The sequence below is a fragment of the Balaenoptera musculus genome, chromosome 21, assembly GCF_009873245.2.
Source record: "Balaenoptera musculus isolate JJ_BM4_2016_0621 chromosome 21, mBalMus1.pri.v3, whole genome shotgun sequence".
In the NCBI taxonomy this organism is placed as follows: Eukaryota; Metazoa; Chordata; class Mammalia; order Artiodactyla; family Balaenopteridae; genus Balaenoptera; species Balaenoptera musculus.
Window position 1 is genome coordinate 171597 of NC_045805.1, and position 15371 is coordinate 186967.

At 48.2% G+C, this 15371-nt stretch overlaps 1 protein-coding gene across 1 annotated transcript in view; it reads right to left on the reverse strand.

Moving 5' to 3' along the window:
- Positions 1–917: 917 nt before the first annotated feature.
- The window catches only part of TENM3 (teneurin transmembrane protein 3), a 316061-nt gene continuing 301607 nt past the window's right edge, over positions 918–15371 (reverse strand). The window contains exons 30-33 of the mRNA XM_036839025.1: positions 12921–13217; positions 7883–9494; positions 4227–4387; positions 918–1938 (exon numbers count right to left, since the gene is read on the reverse strand). Of these exons, the coding sequence (XP_036694920.1) occupies positions 1183–1938; positions 4227–4387; positions 7883–9494; positions 12921–13217 (2826 nt within the window). The 3' untranslated portion in view covers positions 918–1182. The remainder of the gene's footprint in view (positions 1939–4226; positions 4388–7882; positions 9495–12920; positions 13218–15371) is intronic.

Sequence of the window (15371 nt, forward strand, 5' to 3'; positions counted from 1 at the left end):
GTTTTTGTGTTTGTATCTTCCGTTACATTCCACCAGCCTTAGTTTTTCTGCCTTGCCTCTCAGCTGATAATGGCTGAGGACACTGGCGTGATGAAAAAGAGAAGAGAAAGGAGAAGTTCTCTGATGGGCCAGCCACCCACGCAGGACTGCACCGTCCTACCCATCTAGCGATAGAAAGTGGCACATGTTTTTCAACCTAATACAAAAATATTAACACTTCCGGACATTATAGGCATAAGTCGTTATATCTCTACAATATAATAATTTATACTGTACAGCTATAACAGATAACAAAAGGTGCAATCCTTTTAAAAAAATCACACAGTTCACATGTTTTTATCGTTTTATTTTTAAGTATAAACTTTTTAAACACTTTACATAAATTAACTCCTCTGAGACTAATATTTGATGTACAGTAAATTGTAATTCATATAAAAATCCATAAACAACTTGTCTCACATAATTTACAAAAAAAATCAGGGTTTCCTTTGCTCATCATCAGTGACAAGGATTCTGTGGGCCCGTGTTTTTCTCCGCGAGGCACACCACGTCGGCCTCGTAAAATCCCTTAGAAATCCCCGCCCCGGCAGAAGCCACTTGTGCCCATGTCCTTCTACAAAGCGGCACAGGGGAAGCAGTTGGGTTGTCCAGGAACAGCAACTCTGCCTCACATTCTAACATTAACAGAGATATACATCACATCCTATGCAGAGCGACTACTTCTCGTAAGCAAAGGTCGACAGCTGGGTAATATCTGGAAACACTGTATGCATCTCTACCTTCTTTAAACACAGTGCCTCGAAGAACAGACGGCCCGGGGCAAAATGTTTGGGCCTTTTTCTTTTCCTTTAATGATCTGTTTTCCTCGGAATACTTTGTCCAGCTGAGTGCAGCGATATGCATATGTAAACATATTCTTTAAAGCCGATCACCTTTAAGGTCATTCAGAAGAAAGGTTTCTGTTTTTGTTTGTCCGCTTTGATTTTGGGGGGCTGGATTTTTTTTTTTTTTTAGAGCAGTCTGGCTCTCCCGGAAGGCTCCTCGGTGCCGGGTGCGCCCTCGGCTCGCGCCCCCGGCAGATCCGCGCGGAGGCGGCGCTGCGCCCGGGGCCGGGGAGGCCGGCGGCGCCTCCGGCTCGGCCCCCGCGCGCGCGCGCGCGCTTCCCCGCCGCCGGCGCGGGCGTTACCTGCGGCCGATCTCGCTCTGGCGGAGGAACTGGATGTTGTCCGCGCTGTCCGCCAGCTCCGGGTACTGCTCCACCGAGAGCACGTAGTAGCCGTCGTAGCCCTGCACGCGGCCGGCGCTCAGCAGCTGCCGCTTCTCGCCCTCCGTCCAGGGCCGCGCGCCCTCCTCGCCGTCGCGCACGCGCTGCTGCTCGCGCGCCCAGGCCCGGGCGAGCGCGCGCTGCCGCGCCTGCTCCAGCACGCGCGCCTTCTCCTCGTCCAGCGTCGCGCCGTAGCGCACGTGCAGCGCCAGCGCGCCGAACTGCAGCTCCACGTCCGCGAAGCGGCGCGTCCTGCCGTTGACCACGGCGGTGGACTGCGACACGGTCACGTTGATGCCGTTCTCCAGCGCGCGGCGGCCGCTCGTCAGGCGCAGCGCGCCCAGGTCGCCCTCGGGCGTGCTGGTCTTGATGAAGTGGTGCGTGTCCCTGCCCTCCACGGTGAAGTGCAGGTCCTCCAGGTACACGGCGCTGTTGAGCACGGCCGCCACCTTGATGCAGTCCTCGTCGGCGATGTTGAGCGCGTTGGTCTGCACGCGGCCGCGGCTCACGGCCAGCATGACGCCCTTGCCGATCAGCGACTTGACCGTCGCGAACCACAGCCACGACGGCGCGCCGCCGCCCCGGCGCCCGCTGCGCCGCACCTCGGCCGTCCGCCCCACGGACAGGAAGGCCTTGGCCTGCCTCGCCACCTGCTGCTGGACTCCAAACGTGGGCTGCAAAGCGAAAGAGAACGGGAGGGCGCTTTAGAGAGCGGCCGGGCGCCCCTGGCCCGGGAGCCGGGCCTCCCGATGGGGCTCCTTCCGATGGGGCCCCTCCCGATGGGGCCCCTCCCGATGGGGCCCCTCCCGATGGGGCCCCTCCCGATGGAGCCCCTCCCGATGGGGCTCCTCCCGATGGGGCTCCTCCCGATGGGGCTCCTCCCGATGCGGCCCCTCCCGATGGGGCCCCTCCCGATGGGGCCCCTCCCGATGGGGCCCCTCCCGATGGGGCTCCTCCCGATGGGGCCCTTCCCGATGGGGCCCCTCCGGCTGCGGGCAGGGAAAGCGGAGGGGCGGGGGGAAAGCGGGGAGCGGGGGCCCGGGTAGATCTTGCGTCAGCGCTTGAGAGAGGCCAAGGCTTCGACGGCCTGCGGGGAGGAAGGCCCCGGGGTCCTCCCCCTCAAGCTGACCCCAGCGCGTTTCGAAAGGCAGAGCGAGGTGGTAACGCCGTCACGCATTGTGCTCAGCAAAGCGTTTTCGTCTCCAACGTGGGCGAAGCACGCAGGGGTTTGCCTTCTCTCTCTCGGTTTCTAGATGCCCTTTTCCCAGGCTCACCCCACGTGCGGAACGAGCTTATCAGGTCGTGCACCCCAGCAGCCTTCTCCATGGGAGGCTGGGGAGAAAGCGCCAGCACCCAGGGGAAGGCTGGAGAGCCTGCGGGTGCTTGGGGCTGGCTCACCGCGCCCCACTGGATGCGCTTTGAAAGGCGTGTGCTTTAATTTAGGTAAACTCGGTACCCTCTCCCGGTGAACAGTTTTCAGCTGAATTGGACCACTATAACCGGCCACGATGGGCGGCACACAGTGGGACAGCTGGCAACGAGTGTTTATTACTTTAGGAAAACATTTATTTTTTTTCGCAGACTTAGGGGACCGTGGGCCTTATACGTTGGCAAGGGTTTTAAATTGGGGATTTTAACTCGGGCATCTCTTCTACCACCAGATGTTTGGCCAGTGTTTCCCCAAATGGAAACATGTGTTTCGTTTGCAGCACTGAAAGGCACATTGTTTTTCTGCTCTCCGGCCAGCCTTGATGTCTTTGCCTGCGATTCCCTAAGCTGTCCTTATGGTGTGCTTCTGATGACAGAGAACCTGAGCCATACTGAAAAGGCTGCCTAGGAAAAAAGCTGGCAGTCCATTTGTACAGTAAGACTTAAGTGCTTTCAGACATGTTGGAAAGTCATCTGCAATTAGGACATGCTCAAAGGCATCAGTAAACTTCAGGATGTCTTCACGGCACTTGATCAGTGCAGATATATTTGCAGTTAGAAGTGTCAAAATGGCTCCCAGGTCCTGGAAACTGGATGGGTTTTACTTTTTAAATGTAAAGGTGACATCTGAAAAAGGAATTGCTTTTATGTTAAGTATGAAACATGTACCAGAAAGCAGAGGTATTGGCACTGTGTATAACTTGTGTGCGTATGTGTGTTTTAGCCAGGATTGCCTTTTCTCTTTGTATTCATTGAAATTATAGGACATTGGTCAAGGGGGCGGGGGGGGGGGGAAATGACTCTTTCTAAGGAACTCTGCGCTCTGTTCTTATCATTACGGGGTAACCCAATTTCTTGACCTTTAATTATTCTTGCTTTAAGCTAGAAATTCTGGTGTTTTGTTGTTGCATTCCTTTCTGATCTCTGAATGGTGGGAATTAAAAGTGCCACTTTCTGAAATGGCAGCTTTGACTTTGCAATTTTCCATTCTTTCTCCTTTTCTTTTATTTCCCAGAACAGTTCCAGGCTTCCTGCTCTGTTATTTTCAGGAAAATTCCATGAACACCTAGTGGTAGGTGGTGCTTTACCAGAGGCCATTTTATTTTTATTTTTAATCCTTTCCCTTGAAACACTGCCAATATTTTAAGGAAGTGGAACTTTGTGGCATTGTTTGTGAGCTGCTAATTTGTAACGTGAATCCCCTGCCCTCCTGTTTATTGTATCTTTCCCTTAAGGTCCCAGATACTATAAATGTGCTGTTCCTGGGGTTCTCTGTAGAAACCCTGCACTCAAAAATGAGCTTTCGCATTTTATTACCGTTTGATAATGTTTTTCTCTGTTTTTATTAGCATCACTAAAACCAGATTTAAGCCTGTTTCACAGGCCCCTGATTTGCTGAACAGAAATGCAAGACGGAAGTGGTGCTTTCTTTCCTGAAAGAGTCAAAAAAATTTAAAATGGTCTTTGGTACAGTTTTCACCCGGGTAGTCTGATTAAGCAGGGGAAAATAAGGTGCAAGTAAGCCCTTTATCACCTTTTCATAGTTTTGCAGTTTGTCTCTTACCGGTACATCATCCCACTGCTGACTCTTCACCAGTTCGTAAGAAGGCTCCGTTAAATCGAATTTGGGGACAGGGAATCCAGGAATAGCATTGTGCAGATGGAAGCCAAATGTCACCAGCCAGCTGTTAACATCTAGGAAAAGAAGGTTCCAAATGAAAGGCCTTAGAGTTTATCTTGTGCTTTCCTGCACTGAAGGCCTTACCTTAAAACCCCACATTCACAAACAATGACCCTGAAAAAGAGCCCATGTTTGGCATCACCCTACAATTAAAAGCTGACTCTATTTTCAGACATGGTGACGATAACTTCAGTAGCAGAACAAAGTGAGCCAGGGCTGCAGACAATGCGGATAACAGAGACTCACTTAGACAGAGGGGTACATGGTCCCTCGTGCGAAGCTGCAACCGGTGCTGGTGATAGTGATAAAAAATGCGAGTAACAACGCCCAGAAGCATGAAACAGACAGCGTTGTTGACAACAAATGACATTTGTAGTTAGTAAAGGCTGGTCTTAAATAGAAGTCGTGTGTTATTAGCTTTCAAAAGTGACTGCCCGAGGATATGCAGGCTTCCACCACCCATTTTCTATTAACAAGAACCCTGAATTGAGGGTATGAAGATCAACAGCTGATTCTTAAAGATGAATGGTGAAAGCTGGCCAAGCTGGCCAAGGGCACAGGCGTCCTGATTCCCATCAGTTCTGACTTCAGAGGCTCTGTGCACAGGTGGAGACAAACTTGTGGGGGAGAGAGGCTGGAAACCTTTAAGATGGTATTTTAAAATATTGCCACGTGACTCCAAAAGCCGTTAAGCTGAAAATAAGGCTTTTATTCTGTTCCGGAGGTTATAATGTTAGAGAACTAGTCAGCAGGCTTGCAGCTTTATGAGTACAGTTGGGTGTAGATTATTTTATATATTAAGCACATTGCTGGAAAATTTGAAATTGCATTTTACCTAATATATGCTGTTCCATCTCTCTTTTGATGTTTTTCAGAAAATGCTGCTGTGGCATTCCCTGCCGTCCACGTTGCTAGGAGAGGATGAATCCAGGAGCTGTGGGCTTTCCAGCCTTTCAGCCACTGTCAACACCTCTTAAATAACCAGTGGCAAACTGCTTGTCAGAATGATGGAGGGCCACTTGTTCCCCATTTCCTTCTCCAGGGCACAAACTCTCACTTCATTGCCAGGCTGGCAGGTCCCTTTGTGCCGGCATCATATAGGCTATAAACCCAGTGGTGTTCTCCCTGTTTTAAATGGAGGGTTGCTGGTGGTGGAGGAGGATAGAAAGTAACACACTTGTGTGTGTGTGCACGCGCGCGCGCGTAAGATTACGGGGGGCTTGTAAGAGAAAATTCTTCTTGGATGGTGCAGTGCTGGGGGCAAAGGTACTCCTACTATGAACAATGTCTGTGAAGCAGTGAAAATCGGAGGCTCTTAAGTGTTGAAAATTACTGCCCAAAAAGTGGGACGTGAAGGCAGATGAGTACTGAAAAACCCTGAAGGGGAATTCCATACGGGAGCTGCTGAATCAGGATGCTGAGAGAAGGGACCTGGAGCTGGTTCACAAGGGAGAGAGCTACGAAAAACCTAAGGCAGTCCGGGAAAGCAGGCGGCAGATGTGAAATGAACAGGGGGCAGAGAGCTGTACTGAAAGCGGACATCTCGGTACACCTCACACACTGAGTGAGAAAAGACACAGCCGGAAGGAGCGTCTAACGCGAGCCCAAACAAAACAGCAGAAAACCCCAAACCAAACCGAACACACACACAAGAAAACAGAATAACCTTCCTCTAGGAAACATAAATATAGCAAAGAGGTTAATCATGGCAGTGGGACTCAGGAATGGAAGGTGGAAACAGAAGGATTCAGAATCCCTGGAGCAGAGCGTGAGTGGAGATCTCAGCTCACTAAAGGGAACCCTCGTGCACTGTGGGTGGGAGTGTAAACTTGACAGCCACTAAGGAAAACAGGATGGAGGTTCCTCACAAAACTAAGAATAGAATTACCATATGATCCAGCAATCTCTCTTCTGGATATTTATCCAAAAAATACAAAAACACTAATTCGAAAAGATACATCCACCCCTAGGTTCATTGCAGCATTCTTTACAATAGCCAAGATATGGAAACAACCTAAGTGCTTATCAATAGATGAATGGATAAAGAAGATATGGTATGTGTGTATACACACACACACACACACACACAATGGAATATTAGTCACAAAAAAAATGAAATCTTGCCATTTGTGACAACGTGGATGGACGGACCTTGAGGGTATTATGCTAAGTGAAGTAATTCAGACGGAGAAAGGCAAACACTGTATGACTTCACTCATATGATACAACCATTTTTTTTTTGGCTGCGCTGTGCAGCTTGTGGGATCTTAATTCCCTGACCAGGGATTGAACCCAGGCCTTTGGCAGTGAAAACACAAGAGTCTTACCCACTGGACCACCAGGGAATTCCCCTAACTCATATGATATTAAAAAAACACAAATAAATGACCAAACCAAACCAAACATGTAGATACAGAGAACAGAGCAGTGGTTACCAGAAGGGCAGGAGGCGGGGAGGACAAAGTGGGTAAAGGGCATCGACTGTATGGTGACGGGTGTTAAATAAGTTTGTCGGTGAGCGCGCTGTCGTGTACACAGAAGTAGAAACAGAATGTTGTACACACGAAACATACAATGTGGTAAAGCAGTGTTAGCTCAATAAAGAGTAGAGAAGCTGCGCGTTAAAGGGAACTAGAGTCACGCTTGCAGGGACCTTGTCTCTGTTTCACATCCTGCTGCTTCTGTGGTGGCAGAAGGGGGACTCAATGTTTTAAATTGGATCATGCACTCAATTTGGAAAGGTCTTAAATCTATACCCATATTGGCAGAAAAATTAATGTGTTCATTAGCAGTGCCACCGTACAAGAACACTGCCCTAACTGGTGATGAAGACAGTAGTATAAGAGGACAGAATTGAGGACAGAAACAGGATCCACTGGCTAAGCAACTGAGGGGAGAACCTGCGCCATCACCGTCCCCGAGGCGACGGCAGGGGAGAGGGAGTCAAACACCTCCCGAGGACGGGCTGCTGAGTCACGTGGCGTCGTGTTCCTTACTGATTCCGTCATTAGAACTTGACACGCGTGTAAAAGGGAAACCAGCATCACATTTGTAAGGCAGTTACTATTTCAAGCAGAATTGCGTGTGTTACTGTATTTAATACCATAAAGTAGGCATTGCTCTCCCCATTTTACTGTCAAGGAAACAGACTCAAAAAGTCATGTGACTTGGCTATAAAGCATTGGGATTGGAACTCCAATTTGGGGACTCCAAGTTCATCGTGTTTTCTGCACCCCCACGTCCCTTCCCTTCCTTAAGCGACCGGATTGCATGTCATTTCAGAAACCTGTGGTCTTGGGCACTAGCAGGCAGAATACGAAGTAACAAACTATGTCTCAGTGTCCCTTTGTGGTTTCTCCTTGGTTTCATTTAAAAGGTTAGGCATTTGATTTTTTTTTTTTAGGCATTTGATTTTGCATGAGGAAAGCGTACAGTTAAACTACCAGCCGTTATTTCGTGTGTTAATCCAGTGATTAAAGTACTTGGAAAGGAAAAACAATTACACTTACCTGTGATGTAGTCTTTCACATCATGGATTTTGCTTGCAGGGTTGTTATTCCTAAACATATACAGGTTAAAGGGAGCTGGGTCCTTCCCAATTCTTTTCCAGATTTCTATGTCAGGCGTTGTCCATCGTCCTGCCAAAATGTCATAATCCCTTTCTCCAAAGTGGATTAATTTTGTGAGTGGGTCATACAAGCCACCATGAAATCCAATTACCAGCTGAAAGTCAATGTTGGAGTCAAAATAGATTTCGCCATATGCGGTGTACTGAATCTGTTTGAGCATAAGCCCGTTGCTGCTGAAAACAGCCAGTGGCGTCCCTGTGTTGTCTGACGCGATGTAGAATTCATCCCCACTGCTGATTTCCATGGCAAAAAGATGTCCTTGGAGATCGTAATAGAGGGAGGTGATCTCTGAACTCGAATGGTTGTAGACGTGAGTAATCCTGGTGGGGTAAGTGAGGTCCGCATAAAAAAACTGCAGGTGCTGTCCCAGACTGGTCTTGCTAGACACACGCCTTCCCAGGCCATCGTAACGATAGATGACTGTCCAGCCGCTGCCTTTACTGTACACTCGGGTCAGAAGCCCCTTGGAGCTGTACTCAAAGATCTCCGTGCCTCTTTGACGCAGGAAGCCATCTTCATCCAACCGGTACTGAACATCACCCAGTCGGGTGATCCTGTCTCGCAGGTCATAGCGGAGGGGTGTCAAACGTGCGCTGTTACTTGGGTTCAGTAAATGGAGGTTTCCATTCAGGTCGTAGTTGTAACGCCACATGATTTTTTCATTTAGATAAACGGTCTGGAGCTGTCCGTCAACATCATACTCATAAGCGTATTTGGTAGTGTTGGCGAAGGGCCCTATTTTAATCTCTCTCTTGGTTACCCGACCCATGTTATCATACTGAATTGTAATCCAGTACATGAGTGACCTGAAGATCTCATACTGAATTTCCTTGATGCGGCCGTGAGCATCAAAGTGCTTCGTGTAAGTCATTACAGCTGTGGAAATGATCTGGTTAATATCATAATATATAACTCCAAATTTTCCAAACTGCTCCACTTTTCCAGAAATGTCATCGAACTGATAGAGGTCAATGGGCAGCGGAGTTTCATTGATGACACCCTGCATGCTGGTCACCCGAAAGCTGTTGTCATAGCTGTAGTCGAATCTCGCGTTCACCATCCCATCTTCACTGAAGCGGAAAATCTGTCTGTCAATGAGAGGTCCAATTTGCCTGTATCTGATGGTGCAAATAAAACCATCACTCTGGAGGTTTACCGTTTTGAGGACGCCTGCCGTTTCATCGTAGGTGAAACTGACTCTCGTGCTATCGTATAAGATTTCTGAGAGCCTGGTCTGCCTCCTGTACTTGAATAAGACCCTCCGACTCGTACCCAGAAAAGCGGTCTGGAGGAGCAGCCCCCCCTCGCTGTAGTCCGTGATGACGGAGGCGTTGCTCTCCGGGGGGCTGTATATGTTGCGGTAGTAGCCGACGGAGCGGACGGTCTGCATCGTGTGGCGAGCTACGCTGGGCATGGTGACGGCTGACAGCTGGTCCCACGTGTCGTACTCGAAGATGTACTGCCGCTGGCTGTGCAGCAGGAGCACCATGGACTGCAAGGAGGGAACACACTGTTAGCCGGCGCTTGTGAGTGGCGGGGGGCAAACGCACGGGTAGTGACCACACGTACGCAAGAACATTCCCCGTGAGAAAATGGTTTTCATTTCAACTGAGTTCTCCTTGACTTTCCATGTCGTTACCGATCTCCTGCCTAATGTGCCTGGATGCTTCACTGGGAGGGGTTCTGCTGTGAGTGCCTCAAGTCTCAGGATCGTACCTTTTTTTTGTTTTTTCAGGCATTCATAGCCAAGCAGAGGATTGTCAATGGATTCCGGTAAGTCATAATACGGGCACGAGCAAAGCTGCCTCAAAGACAATATTTCAAGGGGAAAACAGCATATGGGAAGTGCAGTCCTGTCCATAATTAGCAATCATTTAGTAAGGTGGCTTTTCCCCCTCATTTGATTGAAGAGCCACTCAAATCATGTTTTAATTTCCAGTGCATTTGGGGGAGGAGCAAATATTACTTTATAAAGAAGAAACATAAAATTAGCCCAAAATGGATCGTGTGTACCTAAAGCATCAACGGCAACAAACACTGCTACAAACAAATCACTCGGTGAATGAGAGCTGTCAATGCCCTTGTGAGGAATATGGATCCAGATATTTTGTTTGTTTGTTTGTTTGCAAATTCTTAAATGACATCTGTAATGACAGGAAAATCTGAATTTTGAAATTTCCCTTTGTGAGAAGCAAATTGGACTTGTACCTAAGGTGCGGTGAGGATGGTTTCTGGGCTATAGACTGCTTTGCTTTCTGGGCTATAGACTGCTTTGGTGCCAAATTATGAGGTGAGTAAATAGATAAATAAAAATAAGCTCTGCATATTTTGCAAGTAATTGCAGAAAGACAAAAGACAATTTATTAGGCCAACGTGAGAGAAGGTCAACCTGGAGGCTGGTTAGGTAGCTCTTGCCGTGGTAGAGCGCGTGGGCGGTTCTGTCCTCTGAGGAAGCCCCTCTAAAACCTGTTACACCAAATGGAATGATGGCCAAACCGGGAGGATGGTTACATTAGGAGCCCACTTCCCCACCCACCCCCGCACCGGGACTCGCTCTTTGCTTTTGACACAGAAACGCATAACCCCGTGTCCAAGGCTCATTCTATGCTTCTTTATCGTCCACCATTTTCAGAAGCAGTTTGCCTGACTTACACTTCTGCAGAACCTCTTCTATGGGCACATCTAGGGGCAATTTTTGTGTGCAGACTCTGTGGCAAATGTCTTGAGACTTGTCCCTGATAGTCTGCATCCTTCCAAGGAAGGCCTGGACTATTGCTGAATTCACAGGACCCAGGACCCAGTACTGCAGTCATTCAGAAACACAGCTCTTGGTAGGTAGTAAAATATTCCTTACTTGGCCATGAATAAGTTTTGGCTTAGGGTGCCTATCCTAGCGAGGAAATGGAAATAGTTTGGGTGGATTTTAGAGATTTGGGAGAGATGGGGAGAAAGTGCTCGTTGGCTTTTCTGATCCCTGTTGATACATGGACGTGATCTCGGTTACTGCCGGTGTCATTTTGTGACAGTGTCCCTTATCAGTGACATGCCCCTTTGCTCCAAGATTTTTCAGTCACATTATGGTCACTACTCTCAATTTTGGGGGTCTGAGAGTTTATTTTGTTTACTTATTTATTTATTTTTGGCCTCACTGCTCGGCTTGCGGGATCTTAGTTCCTCGACCAGGGATTAAACCCACACCCTAGCATTGGCAGCGTGGAGTCCTAACCACTGGACCGCCAGGGAATTCCCAGTCTGGGAGTTTATATTTGTTACTCTTCTCTGTAATGTGCTTAATTTAAATTGGGAAGAGTGTTGCAGAATGCAGTAGTGTCCCACTCCCAGTAACTTCAGGCAGGAGTTGTCTCGGGGCTTGTAGGTTGCAGGATGAGATATTTTCCAGGTGTCGGGATTTGCTCCCAGGAAGGTAAGTGTGGAGGGGGCTTACTCTGTGGTCTCTCAACAAATAACAGCCGAATGACTAACCGTAGCGTGTGATGACGAGTCTGGAGGGAAGCTGTCCCCTAATGGGCCTCCTCCGTTGTCTCAGGGGTGCGTCTCTTCTAAGGAGGGCACGTAGGTGGGTTTGCAAGAGGAGAAATTGGCAAGTAGGGTCGTAGCTGGAAGCGCTCTAGAGTTAGGCTGCCTGACGGTGAACTCTGAACACGAACTGGTCCTCAGGAAGAGGGACTAGCCAGGACGGCTCAGGTGCAGGGGGAGGTAGGTCCAGAGCACCTCTGGTGGAGACCCACGGGGCGAGTGAGTGCGACAGTGATGTGGGTGTGCGTCCGGAGGACAGGGTTATCCTGTGCACCCGAGGAAGGGGCAGGCAGTGAGGCCGGCAGCTGTGTCTGGGCCTCAGCTGCCGTGTGGCCGCTGGCAGTGCCGGTGCGCTGAGCTGAGAGGCACCCGAACCAGAACCGGTGCGAACCTGCGTCTCAAAGGCAGGTGAAACCTCCCATGAATGTGCTTCTTGGTGGATTCTACTTCTTCAGAAGGGAACTACAGGGAGGTGGTCTTTTCCTCCACTGTTCTTTCTTTTTTTAATATTTATTTATTTATCTTTGGCTGCGTCGGGTCTTAGTTGAGGCACGTGGGATCTCTCCTTGGGGCGTGCGGGCTCAGCAGTTGTGGCGCGTGGGCCTAGTTGCCCCGTGGCGTGTGGGATCTTAGTTTCCCGACGAGGGATCGAACCCGCATCCCCTGCATTGGAAGGAGGATTCTTAACCGGTGGACCACCAGGGAAGTCCCTCCTTTTTTCTTTTACTTTCATTCCCTCTTGACCCCAGTCACTACCCGAAACCTGGCATCTACGACCTGGCATTCTGCACACGTATAACTTGAAGTCTTTTTTGGTGTTGTGCACAGGTCTCAAGAATGGGTTCCCTTTACACGCAGAAGAAAGGGGAGAGGCCACAGAGGACCAGATGTGTGGCTTTTGTAAAAAACAGCCTCTTTTGGTTACTAACGCATAAGTAGGGTGTATGTGCTCTTTATGGTTATGTCGAAGCTCTGCAGGCAACAACACAAAACTGACAGCTTTAACTGTGCGAACGCGTAAGGCTCTTTCTCAAATGAAAAAGCTCGCACGGAGATGATTTACAAATGACTAACAAGCTCAAGGTCTAATTTGTGAATGTTGTTGACGTGTGAGGTTGGCAGGTGGGCGCTGTTGTGGCTTGTTTGTTTACAGCATAAATCACGTAAAAGGGTCTCGGAGAGGAGAACTTAACTGAGGAGAAACACCGTGGCCAATGCAGAAATTCATCAGTGCTCTACGGATGTGATTTACATGTGGGTACTCAGAATAACAAACGGGGCTCAGTCACGTGACACTGGTCCCCCCGGAAGTGCGCTTGGGTGACTGCTGGAAAATACCGATCATTGCTTCCCTGTGTTTACCCTCTGTGTGCAGGCGTACCTTTTCCAAGTACGTGTAACTCCATGTTTTACCGTCAGCAAAAACCCGGGAAACGATCCTCCCCTGCCCGTCATAATCTACTTTCTCGCTCGTAGTTCCTCGCTGGATGCTGGCAATTTGGCCCGTGGCTGAGTAGGTGACGTTGACGGCCATCAGCTTGCTGCTTGGCAGCCAGAGAGTCGGATGCCCTGACGCGTCGTAGGCGACCCTCAGGAGAAACTTACGGTGGTCATCATAGATCTTTTCTGTCTTTGTTGTTCGATCAAAGTCAACTGAAAGGAGGTTTCTGCCATTAACCTGTTACAACACAAACAAGATGATAAAATAAATCATGCTCTTCCAATACCAGCCCCTTATTACTCTTCAGGGTCCCCACTATTGTTTAAACACCATTTATGATGATTGATTCTCTTTGTCAGTAAATTAATTTAGCAACTTCTTGGGTACAAGTGCAAGGCAGTAGATTAACTGCTCTTTTAAAAGGTTTCATTAAGCAGAAATACAGCCTGGCATTTGTTCAAAACCTTTTCAATTAAATTTTGTAACCTTAAGCAACTGATAAGAAAAATGCCGAAATGCATTTGCTTTAAAGTTTGCTCAGAAGATACGAAGGTGGTAAACCTGACATCTCTGCACATTACTCAAATCCCTCCCCCGCCCCGGCCCAGAAGACATTGGGAAATAATTGCTTACTAGATTAATCATGGCTACATTAAATAAAACGGTGGTAAATGTGATTCTAGCCCTTCAAAGAGCAGTTAATGTGGAACCCACATTACTGCAAATTATTAATTAGTTTAAATAGCAGGAGGTTACAGACACGATCCTTGTTTTTGGCTAAGTGCTGACGTGTCACAATTTTTTGGAATGCCTTTTTCTTTGATAACATCTGGTTCACTGGCAAGGACTTCAGATCCTTCACTCCCACATCTACACAGTCTGACCACTGTGCTTACTTTACAAATCTAGCCCCATGCTGTTGTCGCAGGGTCTCTGTGTCACGTCCAGAATCTCTGACTACATCTGTCTGTTACTGTCTGTGGTCCAGGGCACACACCAGCCAGCATTTGTTAGTGCGGTGGACATGTGGCCTTGGTTAAATTCCACTTTACACACGGTCTACAGTGTTTGCAGAAGACCAGGGCCAGTCCATTCTTTGGTTTCCTACTGCACCTTTGTGGCGATGGTGGCCATACCGAAATGCTCGTTAACTGTTCGGATCGTTACAAGTTAAATGGGAAGATCTTAATTTTACTTGACCATGTCCTAGCTAGAACTTTCAAAACAGACAGCTCCAGCTGACCACTTATACACACACACACCACTTATACACACACACCAATATATGTAAACATAAATGTATGTACACACATAATATACATGTATATTTATGTAAAATCTGGGATAAAAATTTGTGCCTTGTATCACGGCCATTAAACAAGTCCCATGAAAAAATTCTCCGTAAGCTTTATTTAAACTTTTCCAATTAACTCTTCAAGGGGAGTACTGTGAAGTCCACGGGAGAGTAAAGATATCAGCTGAAAAGAAGTTCATGCCTAACAGGCAAAGTGGTCGGGGTCAGGGTGCCGGGGAGCACCCAGGTGATTCACGTCGAATGAGAAAGCAGAGCCCTGGGTGCAGGTGAGGAACCCGTAATTCCTCAGTTCTATCACTGCAGATCCAGCTGATGCAGGAAAAAGAAAAACCCCCTGAACCATGGAGCAACTGGTATGTGTTGGTGTGGGGTGTGTACCTGTGTCGGAGGAGGAAGCCAGGAGTCCGAAAGCCCCATTTCCACACACCACAAGGTCTAGAAGCAGCGAGGCCCTGGGCTTTCAGTGAGTTTATATGATTCTGACCAGGCAGCTGAAGGCTTTCCGGACTTCTGTTTTCCCAAGTGGAAATGTCTGCAGAATTGTTGCTCGGCCTTTTGTGAATGTTGTGAGACTTTATGAGTTTAGGTTTGCAGGATGCTTTGTGTACCTTGGAAAGAAGGTACTAGCTTACAAAGATGTATTTTTAAGTCTGTACTGTTACAGATTTGATTCGATATCAAATAGCTCAATACTGAACTGGCAGAATCCAGCTCTTCAGCTTCTATTTGCACACTTGTGATGCCTTAAGGAAGAGGCTTTACAAAATTTAAATGGTTTCCTAGGGCTCTTGTGTTTCTCACATTGTGATTTAAACAACAAAACAAAACAACAGAGTGTTAGGTTTGCCCTCCTTTTTCCTTCCTCAGGTTATTCCAGGCTGCGAATAGCCAAGCGAGACCGCCTGTGTAGTTAGTTTCCGTAGACAGTGCAGCCCGCGGTCGTACCCCATCTGTTTGCGTTTTACTTGTTTTCATTTTAATTTGTATCTCGAGTCTTTATTGCCTTCCTTAACCCTCCTTTGCCTCTGCAGTATTTCCTATGGGTAGAGTACAGGAAATCTGCTCTGCAGATCTGG